Source organism: Physella acuta, unplaced genomic scaffold (assembly GCF_028476545.2).
Source record: "Physella acuta isolate Inbredline_101_S28 unplaced genomic scaffold, ASM2847654v3 ptg000038l, whole genome shotgun sequence".
NCBI classification, from domain to species: Eukaryota; Metazoa; Mollusca; class Gastropoda; family Physidae; genus Physella; species Physella acuta.
This window is the reverse complement of record NW_026731558.1, coordinates 58,721-79,110: the sequence shown is the minus strand read 5'-3', so window position 1 is coordinate 79,110 and position 20,390 is coordinate 58,721. Positions and strand designations below refer to the sequence as shown.

Genomic DNA, 20,390 nt, shown 5'->3' with positions numbered 1-20,390 from the left:
CACAAGACTAATCGAACACGCCTAGCATCAAAGAAGACGATGGCGGACTGTTACAAAGATGCTTTTGTTTATGGTTAATTTTGTTTTTCAAACAACGGAGGCACCTTGTTACTTAGTTACAATGTATAAAAACACTTGAGCCACGTTGCCATCGATACATATTCGAATAAACAACTGACCTAGATATGGCTAGCATCTAAACGTGTGAGCGCAGGGCTAGCACGCCGTAAAACTAAAAGCGCTCAAGCATTTTATTATCAGTAGAATCTAGAGATCAGTCGACAGCGGCTGTAGAATTCGGGGTGTCAATGAGCACGTGCTTTAATAAAATGAACATAACCGTAAACTGTGTCGTTATTTCGACCCTGAAGTAAATTAGCAATAGGTAAACCGTGAGAAAAATGCATTGATTACATCAGAACGGAAAGACGGGCTCGATTTGAACAGCCAAATACTTTATTGTATGCTAGACACAGTGGGCCAATGCTCGATAGTCCTTGGTATTTTTTGCTATTGTCGGACTCAGAAGGATTCAGGCTTACAGGTCTATCTCTATAAAACAATATGGAGGAGTGATGGGGGGGGGGGGGGGTAATATAAAATGTCATCAGAACAGTTTTATTTTAAAACTTTTATCTGATTGGAATTTCAACTATTTAATGTTGGGGTTGGCAGTACAATACACACTCTACTGTAACACGAAGCTTGTGAATGGTGAATTCATTGAGGTTGGACTGGCCAAAGTATACAGCATTTGTGTGAAACATACAAGCAAGCCAATAAATAAAAACAAAATTGTTTGCACAGAAGAAAACAGAACACTAATTATAAATTGGTCTTTTAATGTATAATAATATATGCGTCAACATCAATGTGTACATCTAACAGAGGGGAGGGTGGGAGGTGACTGTCTTTCTACTACAGTGCATACCTTTAATTAGGCAATTCCCATTTATATTATAGTAAAAAAAAATATATCTGCCAAGTTGCATGTTGAGACAATATAAAAAAAAAATCGTCTAGCCCGTTTAAACTGTAAACATTGAAAACCATCAGCAGGTTGGAATAGCTTTTAGTTTGTGCTCATACGTTGGCCATCTCACATTCATCAATACAAAATATATTGGGGGGGGGAGTAGTTCTAGCTCAATCAGGTCATTCATCAGCACTTGTTTAAAGTTCTTTAGATTGCCTGTGTATTCTCTAAACAACTAAACCAACTACAAACTAGTTTTCCCCTTAACAAACAAAATTAAGAAATAATTTTCATTGAATGAGGTAAGAAATTAAAAGCACAATCTCTATAAAGATTTTTCAATCAATGAAAAAATAATTTGCTAGATTGCACAAGATAATGATCATGTCAAAAGTAAAGAAAAGTAGGACTGTATAAAAAAAAAGTTGGTTTCAATTTAAACTTAGTCAAACTGCAAGTGGCAGGCTTGTTCACCCACCAAAAGTTGCACAAGGAAAGAGCTGGTTAGATTAAGGAAGGAAATGAGAAGCCATCTTAAAATTTAGACCATGGAAAGAACTGAGAGGCCATGTTTAAATTTAGATTAAGGAAGGAAAGGAGAAGCCATGTTAAATTTTAGATTAAGGAAGGAAAGGAGAAGCCATGTTAAAATTTAGATTAAGAAAGGAATTAAGAAGCCAAGTTAAAATTTTGACCATGGAAAGAACTGGGAAACAATGTTAAAATTTAGAAAAAGAAAACAACTGAGAAATCATGTTAAAATTAAGGCAATGACTGAGAAGCCATGTTAAAAATTCAAATAGGATAAATTAAACGTCATAAAACCTTAAAGCTACCACTACCACCTCAGGTAATAAAAAAATTAATTAAGGATTTTAAAGGTAGCAACATTAACAACAAAAATCCCTAGTTCTAGTTAACTTTCTATGGTAAATATACACATGGCTTTGCAATGGAATTACAACAATACTTTCCCATTATTTCATCAATGGTGGTATACTTTATGAAATAGAATAGCTTAACATGGAATTGCATATATAAAGACAATGTTGACACCAACGTTTGACAAATTATTCATTCCTGTTGAGCAGCTCATAAAACCCAACTGAGATCCAACTTGTCTGACACACATTTCTTTCTTTCAGACAATGAAGACAAGATGATCTGGTGTGTATCTACAGCAGGAGGATTGCATGGGTTGTAATGGACAAACAATGCTGAGGTTTGTAAAGTTATCTACTGTACTTGTCATTGAAGCTTATATGTACATATGGACACCCCACTGATGGGACACACTCCCCGTGTGTGAAATAAATAGATCTTTCCTGCCTTTGTATATCTGGCATGCTGTGGACTAGATTTGCCTAGTCTTCTAGTGTTTTACTGCTTGTCACAGCTGGCCCTCAAATATAGGTCTCAATGCTACAGAACACCAGGTGACACCAGATATTTTACAAATATTCAATTTAACAATAGCTCATCTGCATTGGGTAATATGACATTCAGCAAATGAAAAAAATACAATTATAGTTAGCAGACATTTTCTCAAGTGCAAATGAAATAACATACAAGCATCCAAATTATGTGGTAATAATTGAAAAAAATTTGTTCAAAAAGTTTTGATAATAAATTGCCCAAAGAGTTAGACTGCTCTGATAAAATGAGGTCTTTAGTTCTATTCATTTACTGCTGTTTCACATATTTTTGCTGTTTAAAACTTGAAAGAAAAAACTAATGATTTAATTAAAATTAGGTACGCCAGCTAAATAAGGTTAATATTTTGAAATTTAAGAGCAAAATATTTTTAAAATTTGGCTAAAACATCATTTTAAATATATTTTGCTCTTAAATTTCAAAACTGCTTTAATTTAATTATTTATTTTTTTAAATTTATTTAACTGAATGATTTTTTTAAAAATGTGTTATGGTTTCCTTACCAAGCAGTTTACATTATATTTTTAAAAAGACAAAAAAAAATACAAAGGAAATTTACAATGTAAATATCTTCAAATTTATCAATGGTTTCAACTTGAGGAAAACGTGCTGACATGATTAAAAGTGTGCTTTCATGTATACCCAAAAAATAGACAATCATTCAGTGTAAAAAAAATGTCAACCAATTAGAACAATGGTATTCCATGAACATGGATGGCATTAAAATAAATATCATATCTATTTACAGTATATAATTTTAACCACACCCCACCTGGGGGACAAGGGGTGTGGTCCTGTCAAACATTGACCTTAAGTTTTCTAAAAACACAGATGATATTTCTACACATTACAACAGCTACCTCAATTTATTTTTAAACTTATCTCTATGTCACCATGTCTTGATTTATTTTTTTTAAAAATGTTTCTGAAAGTTCTGACTATATAACTGAAGTATAGGTAAGCTACAGCCTGTGTTAAAATAGAAAACATATCTTTTATCAAACAATAATGTATTGATTGATAAATATGATTAAAACAACTGCTACTACATCATTTAAGTACATGAATGTTCTTAAATTAACTCTTACAATCAAATGCTAATCTCAACAAAGTAAATCTGGATTATGATTGATCACTGGGATGTCTGATGTGCAAGGACCTTAGTGTATACAGGTAGTGAAATTTAACATGAATGGTCTGGAAATCAATGATACACATTTGTCAATTTTCAAAAAGTAATTTTAAAAATTACATGTTTAACAAAACTAACATTTAAATGCAAATATGTATTGTAAGCTTAAAGCATAAATACAAAAAATATTCATATTTGAGAAGCAAACTTTCAAAGGGTGTTAAATCAGTTTTTTAAACAGATAAGTTAGATTGTCCCCTCTTTTTGTTAAAATAACTGATTAGCATAACTCTTCTAAAATTCCATTTAAAAACAAAACAAAAAAGGTTCTATAACAAATAGAAATAACATTGTAAGAAAAAAATTCCTTTATAAACAGAAATTGGACATTAATGCTTAATTTTAATTAAAGTTGTTTAGTGTTCACAGTTTAGTTCATAACATCACACTTTGCTTTTTTTTTTTAAGAATAAGGTAACATTTGTTCATTTTACTATTTTTTTTCTTCCAGAAAATGCATTGTATCTTACAAAAGCACTACAATATAATAAAGCTTACTGATTGTCTTTTCACCAATGTAATAATACAGTAAAGAAGTTACATATTTGCTTTGAAATTTTTGCAATATTACACATAGCATGTACATAGATCACACAGCTTAAAAAGAATAGTTTACTGCTTGGCTAATGATGAAAATAATTAGGCCATAAATGCAAAGCTAGAGCACATGAATACTGTGTACATATTAAACTATATACACTTGAAGATACAACTCAATATCACAATTAACTGATATGTTTTCAATTTTATAAGTTATAGAAACCAAAAGTTTTTAAAAGAAACTTTAACTCCTAATTAACTACCACCCTTTATACTAATTTTAAGAATTTCTAGAAACAAGTATTCCAAAGCAATTTTTTTTACTGTTCTTTCAATTTAAATATAATTAAGCAAAAAAAATGTTCTTTAGTATTGTAAGATCTTTTTAAATGATAAATAGATTTTTAACTAAAACTATGCTACACCAAAATACAATTAAAATTGAAAAACTAGCTTATCTTTCAAGGTGTCACCGGGGTATCAAGGCAAATATTAAACAGTGATGTTTTTCTGGATTACATGAAAATTTTAAAACCTAGCCAGTGTCAACCTTAATACATTAGATATTGATAATTACTCTAAATGGAATGCAGTTTTGGATAAGCCTTTTTTTTTTACTCCGTTTTGAAATGTTTTAAAATACCAGATAGGTAATTAAAGGGATATAATCTACTACTTTCTACATTAACAGAATGTGATCTAAACCTATAATAATAACAGCTTTAAATAGTTAAGAAAAACTTTGTTTTAGCCTATTAATTGTATACTTTTTGTAATCCAGTTATAATAATTAAGACATTTTTTTAAAAATACCCACAAGCTATTTCTGACATGAATTATTTTATAAGTTGTGTTTTAGTTTAATTATTTATAATCTTTCAATAATAAGGAATACTTTTTTTAAGTGTGGTGTTTCTTAGAAGATGTAGATCTTAGTTTCTTCTTGGGAGAAGTGAGAGACTCCTCAGGATCTGACAGCTTATGTTTTGATGTGGTTGATACAATGCCAGACTCAGGACTTTGATTTGGAACAGATGATGCTTCAGCAGCAGGATCCCTATCAACAGGTTGGTTACAATCGGTATCTGATGTACTGCTGCTCTTTGTACTCTCAGTTCCAGCACAAGACTGAGGCTCGGCAGATACAGTTTTATTCTCTGGTAGAGAAGAAACCTTCTGCTGAAGTTTTGTTACAGATGAACGCCTTCTGCTGGTTGGGGCATTTTCTTCCCCTTTAGGAATGTCTGTAGCATTTCCTTCATCCTTGGAATGGTGGTGCCCTTTGGTAGCTTTTGCTTCACGGTCAGCTTTTGATGAGCTCCTTGATCCCCGTCTGTGAGGCTGGTCACTTCTTCCTTTATTTTCCTCATTATTTGGCAACTTTTTAACATTTAAAACTGATTGATCTTGCTGAGGATGAGCCACAAGCACATGAGTTTTCCATGACATGTTACTGCCAAATATTTTGTTGCAGTAAGAACAAGTTATTTGACGATTTATTGTTTCATCATCCTCATCCTCCGACTCGTCTGATTTATCAGAATCTTCATGCAGTAATGAAACTTCTAAAATGCAATCAAATATTCCCTTCATTCCAACAACTCCATTGTTCACTGAACCGTCCTCACTTTCACTTTCTTCATTTCTTTTCAAAATCTGATCAGCCACTTCCTTCATTATTTTCTGTGCAGGCATATCAGGACTACGAAGCATATTTGTTAACTCCTGCAAATCAATCGGAGGTAATCCAAGTGGCATTTTGGGAATTTGATTCGAATCTTGATTTTCACTGGTGTTTTCAGTAGTTTCTTCTCTTTCTTTTTCATCTACATTTGTTGATTCTTTAATTTTCATATCTTCCATTATAGAAGAAGTTTAGATAATAAAAACACCAGAAGTCCTAGACATGTGAACAACTGCTTGGGTGCTTTGAATCAGTTCTGATGCTAGCAGGAAATCATGACTGTGGTCTAGACAATCTAGAAAATCCTGATAGAAAAAAAATGTATACATTATATTGGTGGATTAAAATAATAATGCAATATGAATGGCCTATATAAAGTCATAGAAAAATTATTAATATTTGTGTCCTAGCACTTTGGACTGTATGTATTTGTAAAATGTTCCAACAGAAACAGAAAGTAATAATCGCTACTATGTTTAATGTTCCAAATGGCATGTTTTAATCAAAGCCTTTAGCATATTTTATAATTGCTTTGTAATTATCACTTTCAATAAATCCCTATTAGTTAACAAGATGATGAACAGGTTTGCATGTAATGCTTACTTTCAATAAATCCATAAAGTTTAACATAAATAAGTTTGCTTTTGTTGATAAACCATATCGGCCTACCCTTATTATAATTAGGCCTATATCTAATTTTAAGCTTAATGCAAAGAATAAAAAGCCTGACAAAATTGTGCAGCTTAAACCAATTCCAATTAGATCTATTATCAGACATACAAAATTGTGTTGGTTTTTTAGCCATTTTCTTATTTGCTACTAAATTAGTACAATATAGATCTTGATCTATAGTATAGGGTAAATTAAATAAAGTGATTTTGCTCCAAAATAAAAGTAAGTAAGTAAGTAGGCCTACAGGGCAAAGTTTTGTTAATAATACTTATTAAATAATTAAATATTGCTAGATAAAACAAAATATACTAATATAGGCCTAGCCTAAATGTAAATGAGGAAAATGATAACTGTTAATTTTTAATTTAACAAAATGAAAGTTTGGTTATTCTAATATGAGTAAATAAATAGTCTAGTAAATACCAAAAAATCTGGGGTTCTACGAGACTAATATAGTATATTTAAGTATATACAATAATAGTAATTATTGGGCGTATTTATTAGTAAATTAGTGTGAGCAAATGCATAGTGTTTTTTTTTTATTTATAGATCTAGACTATGTTTTATCTCTGCAAAATTACTTCAACTGAAATCAGGGAAGTTAAAACACTGATCATGCTTAGGCACTAGTTTTTTTGTTTTTTTTTGACTATTTCAATATAATTTAAACACGTGACCTTTTTTTTTTGCCCCGGAAAAAACGGCCTTGACATCAGAAGGTTAACGAAATACGGTCATATCAGAGCGCATTTCGGAACTATTTTACAATAAAAACGTGATGTTTATTTTTCAACACAACACTTATAATTACAAAAAGTTGTTTTAAATTGTTTTATAAGATTAGTGATATCAAAATTAACCACAATATAGATTACTGTATGTAGATTTATTTATTTTTAAAATTCGGTCACTGTTGTTAAACTTTTAATCGCAAATTGAGCTCGACCGACTTTTCCCCTTTCTAGATAAATAAGCGTCAATCTTTTATGAACACACTGAAATATTTTAACTATCTAGAATTTTAAATATTTGTTAGCTCTATCATTTGAGCAACTTTATAACAAAATAATTAACACACTAAACTCCAAGGCAAATAAAATTCGAGAGCAGCCACGGTTCGACTTCGATGGTGACCGACTTTTCGAAATTTGGATATTGAATATTATTGATAAAACCCTTTATTCTCAAGAAACTATTCACTCAAAATATGATACATCTTGAATCACATAAATTATTTTATCCATAAAATTTTATAAGTCACACCTTATATTTCTCAAAAGATATACTCGAAGATAAGAACTCAGTAGATATGCGGTGAGTCCACACTTCCAACTTCACTTTGTTTAGTGTCGCACCGAACTGTGCAGCTTCTACATTTTCAGCCAATCAAATCGTCTCGCTAAAATACAACATGACGTTTCATTGGATTACTGTTTATGGGCGGGTCTATGATTAGGCTAATAAAATTTTACCCTGACCAAACAATAACGTTATTATTTATTAACAACATAAATCTATATAGATCTAGATTATAGATCAAGACTCTAGACCTAATGTTAACGCTTTAGTTAATTAAACTAAATACATTACCATAATCCATACTGTCACAAATATTTTTATTTTAGTGTAGTGGGTAGCGCCGTGTCTAGAAAACTTAAAATATAATGCAATTACTTAGTAATTATCTTAAAACCAAGCCAAAATACTTTACTAAGAATATAACTTGATGATACTTGATCGTATGTCTAATATTAAATATTAATAGATCAACGAATAATGATAATTTATTGATTAAAACATTTCAAATATATAAAAATTTAGAGGCCTCAGATTAAAATATATTAATTATTAATAGATCTAGTCAACGATTTTATCAATTATTTATTTTAAAAATGATAAAGATTATGAAGAATGCGTGTAATATGCCAATATAATTAACCTTCAAGCTCTTAAAGGAGAAAAATAGCGAACAATGCTACGAAATCTAATACACTTCATGGGAGCTAGGGGGTCGTTCATCTTAACTCACATACCTGTAATCAAAGTCGGAACACTCATGACTTCCTGACCATCACAAGTAACTTCCCAAAAGCTCCGCCTTGGCCTACTCCCTATAATAATAATAATTAAAATTCTAAGCAAAATCAAAATATTGTATCCTACTTTATTTATTTCAAACCAACACAATATTTATGCTACGACACATTATATGAAACCCCTTCTCGACGAAGTCATTAAACCTTTACAAGTCAGAACCAAATGTTATGTTCAAATGAGATTATCTTGTCACTTTTGTGACACTATAAACAGTGATACCTTTGCGTTTTAAAACTAATTTATGTAACTGATAATGTTGATGTAGGTATTTGTAATGATTTTTTGTGTAAATTTATGTTATGTAATACCTTATAGTATAGTCAAAATCTTCTAATAGCGTGACGGAATTAACGGACAGTGTTACTTCCAGACTTTTTCTCCGGGGGGGGGGGGGAGGTGGGCGGACACTGTTAAAAGTATATATTTTCTATATAAATTTCATTTCGTTGGGGGGGGGGGGGTAGACTTTGTTCGAAGAAACTCTGTTAACGGATTACCCTCTTTCATATGACTAGCTTGTATTGGCGTTTAGTCGACTGCCTACCTAATAACTTTTATTTTTACAGATTTTTCCTTGTACTTATTTTTTCACAAAATTGTGGTGTCAAATGCGGCAACTGGCATTTTAATGATATTTTCATTTTTTTTTTTGGGGGGGGGGGGGGGGCGGACACTGGTAAACGTATATGATTTCTATTTACCATTTCGTTCAGGGGGGGGTAGACTATCTTCGAGGGGGCACAGACCCCCCCCCACCCCGAAGAGATGCCTGGAAGAAACTATGCTAGGAAGTTTCACAAGGTCCTACCCCTGCCCCCCCCCCCCCCCCACCCGTAGAAAAATGTCTGACAAAAACACTTATTGGAACTATACTGTAAATTTGTGTAAATTTAACATTAATACTAAGTAATATTGGCCTACGCCTAATTTTAAAAATGATCTGGAGTAAAGTGTGAATGGCTTATTTAATAGTTTATTAGTTAAACCTATAGGCCTAACCTATGATTTAATTTTTAATAGTAGGTATGTAATGTAGTATGTAGGCCTATGCCTAAATAAATTCCTTAGATTCTAGGCCTATGTGTCTAAAAATCTATAGATCTATAAAATAGATTCTTTCTAGGCCCTATATTATTTTTTAAATAATATTTTTAAGTTTTTAGTTAAATCGAAATTTTTGCACATTCTTTTAAAGTAAATTTAAAGCCACAATAAAAGAACGTTTTTATTGTTACTGTTAAAAAAAATCAAAATTGCGAGTTTTTACTAAAATCGTACAATAGAGATGAGATATTAAAAAACACGTAAGACTAGGCTAGCAGTTTAAAAAATAAGCCTTAAAAACAACAATGGAAATATTAACAAATTCGCGGATACTGCAAGTTGGTGTACATTTTTATCTATATCTAGATCTAGCTAGATCTAGATCTAGATTTAGTTTGATTTAGTTTACGTACCCAAAACGATAGATTACCTTTTTATTTTATACCGGTGTCCGATAATAATGGAATCTTCTTTATAAAAGGGGTGTTAGGTTACTGGTAGTTAGTTATAAGTTAACTAAATACACACATGGCTGGCTAAAGTCAATGCTAACCCTGTCCCTAACCCCAACCCTGGTCCTACCATACGCCTAACCCTAATTTCTAATCATCAAATTAGTCGAGATTACAATTCAACTAACAACCCAACACACCTATTTTATGGAAGAGTCTATTATCGGACACCGGTATCTAAAATCATCCCATTTATCTATAATATTTGACACAAATATAACACAATATAATATACTTCTATTTAAAGCCTTGACAATGAGGTAACTTTTTCGTACATTACTAGCTGCGGGCGATTTTACGTACCTAAAACGATAGATTATCTAAGATTGTTATTTTGTCATAAAATAAATTTGCATATGTAGTCAAAGGGCGTGACTTGTAAAATAAAAAGCATGATAGATCATTGTGTTAGGACTAGTCTAGATCTAGCTAGTAGATCTAGCTAGTACTCATTAGCAAGCCAAATGTATTTTTAATTTTTAGGTCTAGAGTCTAAGTACTAGATTCTAGTTACTAGTACTGTAGACTGTAGTAGATTGTCTACCAGCAGTATGAGTAACCTAATGCCTAACAGTACTCATTTTAAGAAGATTCTATTATTGGACACTAGATCTAGTAATAAAAAATATACCCGCCCAAAATGTTTCATGTAGTACATGTAGAATCTACCTGTTTTTAAACAATTGTATTAAAACGTTTCAGTAGCCTAATAAATTGGATTACTGATCCATGTTTTTATCAGATGCAACTAAGCTTGTCAACTTAGCAGCCATCTTTTTAATTATTTTTTTTTTGGTGGTAAATTATTATAGCTAGAAGAATTGCAGGGGAAATCACTCGAATTTACAGATGGCTACTATTTATAGCAAATCTTGCAAAACTTATAATATTTAGACAGTGCGTTTGCTTTATTGTTTAATTATCTATTACATTGGACACAAATATATCACAAATTAAACCCTTATTATTAGCCACCTTTCTTTCACATTACTAGCTTTGGCCAATTTTACGATCCTAAAATGATCGTTTACTCATTTCTTGTCATTACCAAGCTCTACTAGACTACTTCTACTAGATTACTAGATCTAGATCTATATCATAATATTGGTGCCCTGTCAAAACGGCCCAGAACAAATTGGCCCCGTCAAAATGGCCCCGTTAATTTGACCCCGTCAAATCGACCCCCGACAAAATGACCCAGTCAAAATAGCCCCGTCAAAAGGGCCCCGACTTATTGGCTCCCGTCAAGTGGGCTCCCATCATATTGACTTGCGACATATGGGATACCACATTTTGGCTCCCGCAATTGGGCTCCCGAAATATTGGCTTTTGACAAAATGACTCCCGACATATTGGCTCCAGACCAATGAATGGCATGACCATTATTGGCATAAAAAAGTAACCATTTTGTCCTACCTCCAATACCACTATAAACTCTTTTAAATGCCCGAATGAAATTGTTTTTCATGAACCAACATTAATTCACAAACAAATCGAGCCCTTAACAGCTAAATTCCACCAATTCTAAAGTTTTGATAATGTTTAATTTACAACAGAAAAGATCTGTTGCTAAAAAGCGAGCACAGAAGTGTAAATGTATGATATACATGATGTTTACATGATAACAGCATTTTGTTTTGATAACCTACAAGCATACTGCAGGTAGGAAGGTACAGCGTGGACCCTTCTCCCCACACACTTAGCTGGAACAGCCTATAACCAACTCAATTACGGAAGTCATAGATAGATGACCCTTAAATTAAAACATACTATATTTTATAATAGATGAACTAATATAAAAATAAGGCCTGGGGAACAAGATATACATACGTTGTATTACATAAGAGTGTTGGATAAGCTAACTCTAAAGAATATTGATGAAGGGGTCCCACTGGCAGGTGTCATATTCAATGAGACCGCTTTGCCGGGAGACTTAGTCTCTACCGAAACAGTATTGTCAGTGGTCCTTTTGTCTGGAGCCAAATTGACAGGAGCCTTTTTGTCGTGAGCCAAAATGAAGCTAGCCTGTTTGTAGGGAGTCGTAATGACGGGGGCTGTTTTGTGGAGAAACTAAATGGCGGGAGCCTATTTGTCGGGAGTCGTAATGACGGGGGCCGTTATGTGGAAAAAACTAAATGACGGGAGCCTATATGTCAGGAGCCAAAATGATGGGAGCCTATTTGTCAGGAGCCTTATTGACTGGAGCCCTTTTGTCGGGAGCCTATATAACGGGAGCCTATTTGTCTGTAGCCTAAATGACGGGAGCCTATTTGTCAGGAGCCTATATGACGGGGTCCATATGTCGCTGGCCCTTTTGGCGGGGTCGTTTTGATGGGGCCGTTTTGTCATTGGCCATTTTGACGCCCCACGCATAATATTTCGTCAAGATCTAGTACTACACACAAATCTGAAGGGATCTACTACAACTTCTACTCTACTAGATCTAGATTCTAGATCTACCTCGTTAATTAGAGTAGTAGGCCTATGTGTAAAATGTAAATTATTTCTTTTCGGTGGGATCCTATGTTTTCAAAAAGATAAAAGTATTCATAAGTTACTACACTATTAATTGATATTCCTTTGTTTTTCATAAAAAATAACTGTACAGCAAATAAATTTTATTATTAATCTGAAATACCTACTCAGGCTCAGGTCTGTTACATTATAGACAAAAAACATATTCATCAAATAAAAATTAAAAATACTAGGCCTACCCAGACAAGCTATTTTAAAAAAAAAACCAAGTCACAGGATTGATGTACCAAAACTATATCTAGATTCTGTAACCCATTTATGAGGGGACTGCATGGTCTAGCGGTTAAACACTGGACTGCTTAACAAAAGTCTCAAGTTCAAATCCGGTTTCAAGTCATTAGATGGGTCCCTAACTCACACTATCTCTTCATATGCCATGGTGAACTCTACTTCTCTTGCCCCATAGACCATTAGGCTTGAAAGGGAACTTTACTATAATCTGTTTATAGCAAGTGGTAACTTCCATGAGTTAATTATGTTCACCCTTATCCCCATGGTCACTGTTGGCAGGCTGAATTTTTTACACTTGTCTGCTTCCTGCAGTCCACACATAATCATGTTGTACACAGAATACAGATATTCAGCAGCACACACTGGTGTGTTGGCTTCTTGTCTAGAAGTAGTCATATTTTTCCATACATTTTTAACCTTCTAGAGACAAGGTGCTATAATTATGTTGCCCTTAGGTATATATTAAGGCATACACTATAGAAATGATGGGCTACTATAATTGTTGACCAAATAAAACCAAACATGTCCGCCAGCACCCCGGATGTTGTGTGATTTTGAGCTCCTCTGGATCCCATGTGATCCTTTTGGCACCTTGTGCTAACATTATTGACTAAATTAAACCAGATGCATCTGTTAGCACCCTGGCAGTTGTGTGACCTAGAGCACCCTGGGCTCCCATGCACTATGACACCTACATTTGTTTTATACCCTACTCTAGGGATATGGGGGTTTACTACAATTGATGACTAAATTAAACCAGGGGACGCACCTGGTGTCAATGGTCATAGAGCACCCCACGGACACCTGGGCAGACTCGGGATGTTCTATTACAGAGGGTGATTAACCTAAACTCACTGCCGTAGTGTGAGCAAACCTGCTCTCCAAAAACTATGATTCAAGAAATAAAACAAAGGCCTTGTTTTAGATTTAAATAAATCCATTTTAGAAAACAAGGTCACATGACTAAAAATACATGATTAGTAACACATAGATGAAACCCTTGTAAATAAATTAATAATGCGTCCTTCTGATCTCTGATCGCAGCTGCAAGCAATGGATAGGCTAATACATAGGCCTATCAGTGTGTGTCTGATGTCTTTTTAAACAGTTGCTCATTTGGCATAATTTTGTTAATATAATCCTCTTCCAACTAATGACACCCACGTTGTGGCAGTAGAAAATAATACACTCTAGTAAGCTATGTTTTTATGTGAACAGTTGTTTATTTTTTTATTTCTTATTTGCAGGTCATTGAGCTGCTGAGATATTATCCCGAAAAGCGCTACCGAAATCAGTACAAGATTGATGACAGCAAATATTGCGACGTGTATGATGTAGTACTGACGGATGGCAATTTAAAGCGAAAGTTTGTTCTAACAGCTGATGTTAGAGTTAAATACAATGTACAGTGCTTTTACTTTATTTTTATCTCAAGCTGTTTGCCGTTCAATTGTATGAATAATGAATGTATAAATACATATATATACAGCAGCCTAGATAGAGTTTGTGACAGTTGTAGACCCACTGCAAGAAATTAAAAGTTTTACAACCCATGTGAATATCTGTTCTCAAACAGAAACTGATGAAGCAGCTGAAGAACACGTTGAGAGCTCTTATATCAATCTAAACAGAAAATGATATTTCAACGCCAAGTACCTTTGGCATGGAAATATCACTTTCTGTTTACATTGCTATCTCAGTAACAACTCCTGCTTCCATCCCCTCTACATGAGCTCTTATATCTAACTTCAGACTGACCTACCTCAGTAAATGGATGTAGAGTAGATATAGAGTTAATCTTACTACAGACTGACTTATCTCTCAAATTGTTGATACCATTGCAGATAAATCCTGGTAGTCATGTCAGGATTATTAAGTTTGAGAGCATCAGTGAAAGTCCAGATGTAATTGTCATCCAACAGTTGGAGGTGGTCCAGAACCAGCTGGAGGACAGCATTGGTTAAGTACTGCTTTTATTGCTTTTATTTTTTTTTCTGAAATGGCAAAGTTAAAAGTAGCATAGGAAAACTCATCACTTGTAACTGAATTTTAAATCCTATTTTCTTTTAGATTTTTAAATATATTAGCTAGTTGTCCAATATTTTAAGGGCTAAGCTAATTAAACTTATGTGCCATTGTTAATTGGGGGGTGGGGATATTTTTAACTACCAGAAACTTATTTACCAAGCAGCTCTTGCATTAACTATTATTTTTCTAGTAATAATGAGCTCTATTTCTACAGCAGTTATCAACATATGATTTTATAATTTGTGACCCATAAATTTATTTTACTAAATATAGACAATTAATCATTTTAAACACGTTAAAGTTATCCTCAAGGTTAGGGTTGTGATGTATGGTTGAATATATGAACTTCATGAAATAATTGTAGGATATTTGCTCATAAATTGCTTTTTTTTTTGATAATTTGTTTTGGTAGTAAATTTTATTCTACTATCCCACAGATCTTGATAAACTGCAGTGGACCCCAGATAGTTATTTGCGGCAAAAGGAAAATATCCCGCTGATTTCCAACAAACTCTACTATGCTGACCTTTCGACCTATAGTATAAACTTTGAAAAACTTCAGGTCTCAGATGGTAAGTAATGCAGTCACAGGCACTAAATTATTCAGTAAAAAATATTAATTGACTAAAACATATTAACTTTACTTTTTAAGACTTACCACTATCAATCAACAGAGATGTTCATTTTATGCTGAAAATGTTTATTGTTTTTGAAAAACTGGTATTTCCCTGAAATTTAGAATGCTTTCAATACTATACATTTACCCTTAAAATTTTCCCATTTATTTTCTGATAACCATTTTTTAATGGACATAGTTATTTGCCCTCAATTATTGTAAGCACTTGTAAGTAAATAAGTTTTTCGTTACATTTTCATGACACTTGCTACACTTGTCCCTATAACACAAACCACCACTTATCTACTACAGGTATTTTGTGGGTGGCCTATGATGTGCCGACTGTGTGACAATGAGGCTGCCTCATTTCTACCAGCACTATTATTTAGATATACTATTCTAGCGTGATTATTTCAAACAATTATTTTTAGGTGTTCATTACATCTCTCTAATCTGTTATCTCTATTTATGATGGGTTATTTATAGCCTTTACACGTTAAGATATAAGCCTAACAAGATAGTATTATAAATGGATTATAAATGGTAATTAAGACCATGTACTTGAGTTTGTAACTAATGTAAATGATTTTCTTGACCAAACATTCCCGCATATTTTCCCAGTGAAGCGCTGTAATCTGGCTGATGTCAACCTGAGAGAAATCTCTACCATCAAGGATGTCATGACAAAAAAAGTTTCCCAGTACTCCCAGCCTCAGCTGCTTGTTCAAGTCATGAGGAGGTCCAAGCTAGTCTCTTTCATGACCACTGATGACAAGTGGCCTTTCCAGGTCAGTTGTATGGAACTTCATAACAATAAATAATTATACAGTGCCTAACAGCTGGGCTTAACCTCATGCATAGGTAGACCAGGTAAAGTAGAGTTCACATGATTAGTTGGCTATTGTATGCCAAGTGATACTGTGGCAAAGTTTAGCCAAGGAATTTTGTGACCATTACTACTTAGTCTACATTAAATAAATGATGTCATGCAGCAATTTAATTCTGCTAGTTCTGGAATTTTATATTGTTATAATATGCCCATGTTGACCAACAAGAAATAGGCCTACTCCCTACTTTATAATTGCATTTTTCTATCATTGATTTGGTTTGTCCTTAATATTAAGTTTCCCTTATATAGCCCACTTGTTTATGATTGCATTACATACTGGTCTATCATTGCATTGTTCCATCCTTGTGTGTTAAGGTTCCACTAATGGTGGCTGACAAGTCTGCATGGTGCCCAGCTGTCCTATGGAGCAGCTTAGGATTACAGCTACTGAACCAGTGAGAATCTTGTACACCTTCAACACAACTCTTTAGTTCAAGTTAGTTAATGCAATTATTTGCAATTAGAACATTTTAAAAAGCTCATTATTAAAAGTATCAAAAAACATTATACAACTGTAACTTTTCTTATTTTATTTTTATTTTTAATTATCTAGCTGAAATGTCAGTAATACCAAAATTTCCAACCAAACTGTTGTCGGTAAATTTAACTACTAACTACTGCCATTACAACTACAAATCTTAAATGATTTGTGTTTTTTAAGTCTAAACTGACAGTTTGAGTAATATTTAGTCAGTGTTTTGCAGAAGCTAAGACTAGCATTGAACCTTTTTTTTTTATTGCAGCCTACAGGAAGGTACAGTTTTGTTGCTGAAAAATTTCCATATCAAAAGTAGTAGACAGGTGAAAATGAAAACATTTGTAGCTCCGCCCAGGAGTGCCACTTGCTACAACTTTGAACTGAGCCTTGATGTCAACAACCCAACCTCTCATGTGCTCATTGTAAATAAACTGACAGAAGATGAAGAAGATAGATTGAATTTTCCACCCTTAGAAAGCTGTTTGATGACTAGAAAAGACCTTCTGTGTGTAACAAAAACATTTTTTCTTTGTCATTTTCTATTGATGCATGAAGGTTTTGACTTTTTAAATTGTTATCTTACTTCAACTGCCTAAATTATTTCTACAATAAAATACTTTTGTAAGGCTAAAATTGTTTTAAACAATAACTGCAAACATACTTTAACTCACCTTCTATAAGGTTTTTCTAGTTAATGTCATGCTATTTCAGATGTGTTCCTAACTCACCTTCTATAAGGTTTTCTAGTTAATGTCATACCTAATCCACAGGTCTGTGCCAGACCTGTCTATAGTCGATGTAGCTGGTTATATCACGTTTGTGGGACAAGTAGAAAGGGAAAGAATGAAAGGTAATGCTAGTTTCATCTACTATTTTATTTTAATTATTTAATCTGTTTGTGCCAAAATTTAAAGAAAACTATTTCTTTTATTAAAAATAGTTTTGATTTTTTAAATTTTTTACTGTAGGTTCATCTAGTAGCCTTGAAGACAGCGGAGGATTTTTTTACCGACGATGGATCCATGTAAAAGACTATTCACTGGACGAGCCAATGATAATTTTAGTCTATGCAGGGAATCAGGTAATGAATAAACGTCCACTTATAGTCCACTCATGTTTAACAGGAATTATCCTATTTAACATTGTTGTGCTCACTTTTTAAAATTCCTTTTTTTTTTTTTGCAGCAATTATTTTATACACACTTTATTTAAAATTTCAGAAAGAAGTATTTTTCACCCTAAAACCTAGTCAGCAGTTTTTATTTCGTCACATGCTCACCAAACAGCAGTTGGATGATATACAGAGTTCCAGAGGGAAGCGCTATGGATGGTTGACAACCACTACCAATTCTTGGGTAGGCCTACACTAACAACTTATTAGACTATGATCTACAATGTAGATAAGAATTCACCAGTAGCTAAACCAATTTTTTTCAACTTTTTTCTTTAGATGATTTAACAAATTAGAACTGTTTTTTAACTCTCCATTTGTTGTTGATTATAAAAAATGAAATTTTTTTTTATGATAATAAATTTTAAAACTTAAAAAAAAGTTTCAACTTCCTGTTCAAGCTTTATTCACTCGAGCCCTCAGAAATTGAGAAAATTCCCAAGCCTTTAAAAGAACTTGCAAGGTCCCACATTTCCAAGTGTTCTTTACCTGAAGACCAGCTCTACCTGGTAGGTGGAATCTTCAGGTATCCACCTTTTGCCAGCAGGTTCAGTCAGCTGGGAAGACTGAGAGACACTTTGCTAGAAATGGTGAGTTCATAAAAGTTAGGAAAATATATTTTGTGTTGCCTTTTTTGTTTGCTAAAATTGATAGGAATCTATAAGTAATAGATAGTACTAAGTTGTATTTTTTCTTTGTGGAAGACTTTAAAAGTTTATTTTCTGTGGAAAAGTTTATTGTATCTTTACTGTTTCATTTTACCTTAGTTTGGTTAATATCAATTAAATGCATGTAATTTATTGTCCTTGCTCCTCCCACTAGACCACTGTAAGTCGTCAATGGAAACCACTGTTTGACAAAATGGTGTGGCAACAGTGCCAGCAGCTAGTAGTTAATGCTCTCTTTGTTTCTATGTCCTATGAAAATATGGCAGATGACAGGAGATTTTCTTGCTCCAGGTAACCTGTTGTTTTCATAAGTTGTTTGATAATGAGTCCACTTTGTTTATATATTGGTTTTACAACTGTCATTTTTTTTACAACTATTTAACTATTTATCTTTGTTTTTTTTTTTACATGTATCTGTTTTCTTCTGTTGAGGATAAAAATTATAGAAAAATGTTATTTTCTTATTAATCTTTCAGAAAACGTATACATTCTAATAGTTTCAACTCTGAAGATCAACAAGAAAACAGTTTGGGATCCACATACCCCCAATGTATCTCTCAAATTTGGCCTGTTGGAAAGGGTAAAAAAAATCAATTGTTTACCTATAGCCAATTTCATTTTAAAAGATGAAATATATTTTTGACTTTTATATGATATCCCAATTCAATTTTTAGGCATAGTTTATTTCTGTTAATAATTTCAGTTAAAGAACCGATGACTGCACTTGTTGTGAAATGGGAAGGTATTAACAGTGTTATCACCCTAAACACGATCAAGCCTGTAGCAATACAAAATGGCAGCAAGGTAGAGAACTTGTGTGACTTTCTCTCTGGGGTGTATGACTCTGATCTTGGCCTGGTCAGATGTGGCCAGCGCCAGCTAACACAGGATGAGGTCACCATTCTGACAGAGACTTCTGTGGCACTATCAAACTGTCACTTTATGCTGCTGCTAGATGTCTATACTGATGAAGACAATCAACAGATCATTGTTTTAAACAGAGCCTATGTAACCTAAACCCTGCTGAGCTTACACACCAGACTGAAAAAATATTTTGCCCATTTCAGCAAACCATTGCTAAAAAGCCACAAATGTCTGTAGCCTAAATGCAAGCCAGCCAGCCAAAAGAAACTTTTTTGTTGAATGGAAAAAATGTGTGATTTATTTAAATGTGCACAGAGTAGTACTTATTTTTTCAAGATCAATCTGAATTTAAGTAAATAATCTTCCTGTCAATCAGCCATGCAGGCCATGTGCTTTTGGGAAGAGCCAATCAGCCCAGACCTGTCACATATGAATCATGAAGGTCTGAAAACAAACAGCTCATTTGTCTTGTAGTACCAGCAAAACAACCTCACACTATGCACCAAGCAATTTACTTTAGGACATTGTTACTATGTTAGAAATGCTCAGGAGTCTCTTGCAATAATTGTTTGTACAGCAAAGTGGGAAATGCTAACAGAATATATTGTATAATTTTATGATCATTTTTTTCAAATAAAAAATGTGCAGTTTCAGATATCTTTCTTTTTTTCTTAACATTGATGGCCAATGAATGCCTTAAACATCAATTGTTCCATTGTATATTTGATAATTCTTTATTTAAATGTTTAGTTATTTTGT

The 20,390-nt window shown here is 33.2% G+C and overlaps 2 protein-coding genes across 3 annotated transcripts; one reads left to right on the top strand and one right to left on the bottom strand.

Moving 5' to 3' along the window:
- Window positions 1-825: 825 nt before the first annotated feature.
- Window positions 826-7,872, bottom strand: LOC131943145 (uncharacterized). 2 transcript variants are annotated; one of them, XM_059303154.1, is made up of 2 exons: window positions 7,762-7,872; window positions 826-6,131 (listed from the first exon to the last, which is right to left on the bottom strand). In XM_059303154.1, exon 2 carries the CDS (start codon window positions 6,003-6,005, stop codon window positions 5,043-5,045), a length of 963 nt encoding a protein of 320 aa, XP_059159137.1. In that variant the 5' UTR covers window positions 6,006-6,131; window positions 7,762-7,872; the 3' UTR covers window positions 826-5,042. The 2 variants fall into 2 exon arrangements, with proteins under 2 accessions (XP_059159137.1, XP_059159144.1); XM_059303161.1 differs by lacking the exon at window positions 7,762-7,872 and adding an exon at window positions 7,577-7,740.
- A 1,997-nt stretch (window positions 7,873-9,869) lies between these two features.
- LOC131943133 (uncharacterized) lies at window positions 9,870-20,277 on the top strand. The gene is made up of 14 exons (XM_059303144.1): window positions 9,870-9,977; window positions 14,165-14,320; window positions 14,762-14,876; window positions 15,383-15,517; window positions 16,183-16,349; window positions 16,766-16,845; window positions 17,194-17,433; window positions 17,699-17,778; window positions 17,897-18,009; window positions 18,149-18,283; window positions 18,501-18,689; window positions 18,922-19,058; window positions 19,244-19,347; window positions 19,471-20,277. Exons 1-14 carry the CDS (start codon window positions 9,945-9,947, stop codon window positions 19,782-19,784), a joined length of 1,998 nt encoding a protein of 665 aa, XP_059159127.1. The 5' UTR covers window positions 9,870-9,944; the 3' UTR covers window positions 19,785-20,277.
- Window positions 20,278-20,390: the final 113 nt, after the last annotated feature.

Bases quoted from the DNA above. Each gene is read 5' to 3' on its own strand.
- LOC131943145 (XM_059303154.1), bottom strand. From the start codon at position 6,005: ATGGAAGATATGAAAATTAAAGAATCAACAAATGTAGATGAAAAAGAA.
- LOC131943133 (XM_059303144.1), top strand. From the start codon at position 9,945: ATGGAAATATTAACAAATTCGCGGATACTGCAA. The intron at 14,321-14,761 runs GTACAGTGCTTT...ATACCATTGCAG, and splicing joins ATGTTAGAGTTAAATACAAT to ATAAATCCTGGTAGTCATGT. The intron at 19,059-19,243 runs GTAACCTGTTGT...TTAATCTTTCAG, and splicing joins AGGAGATTTTCTTGCTCCAG to AAAACGTATACATTCTAATA.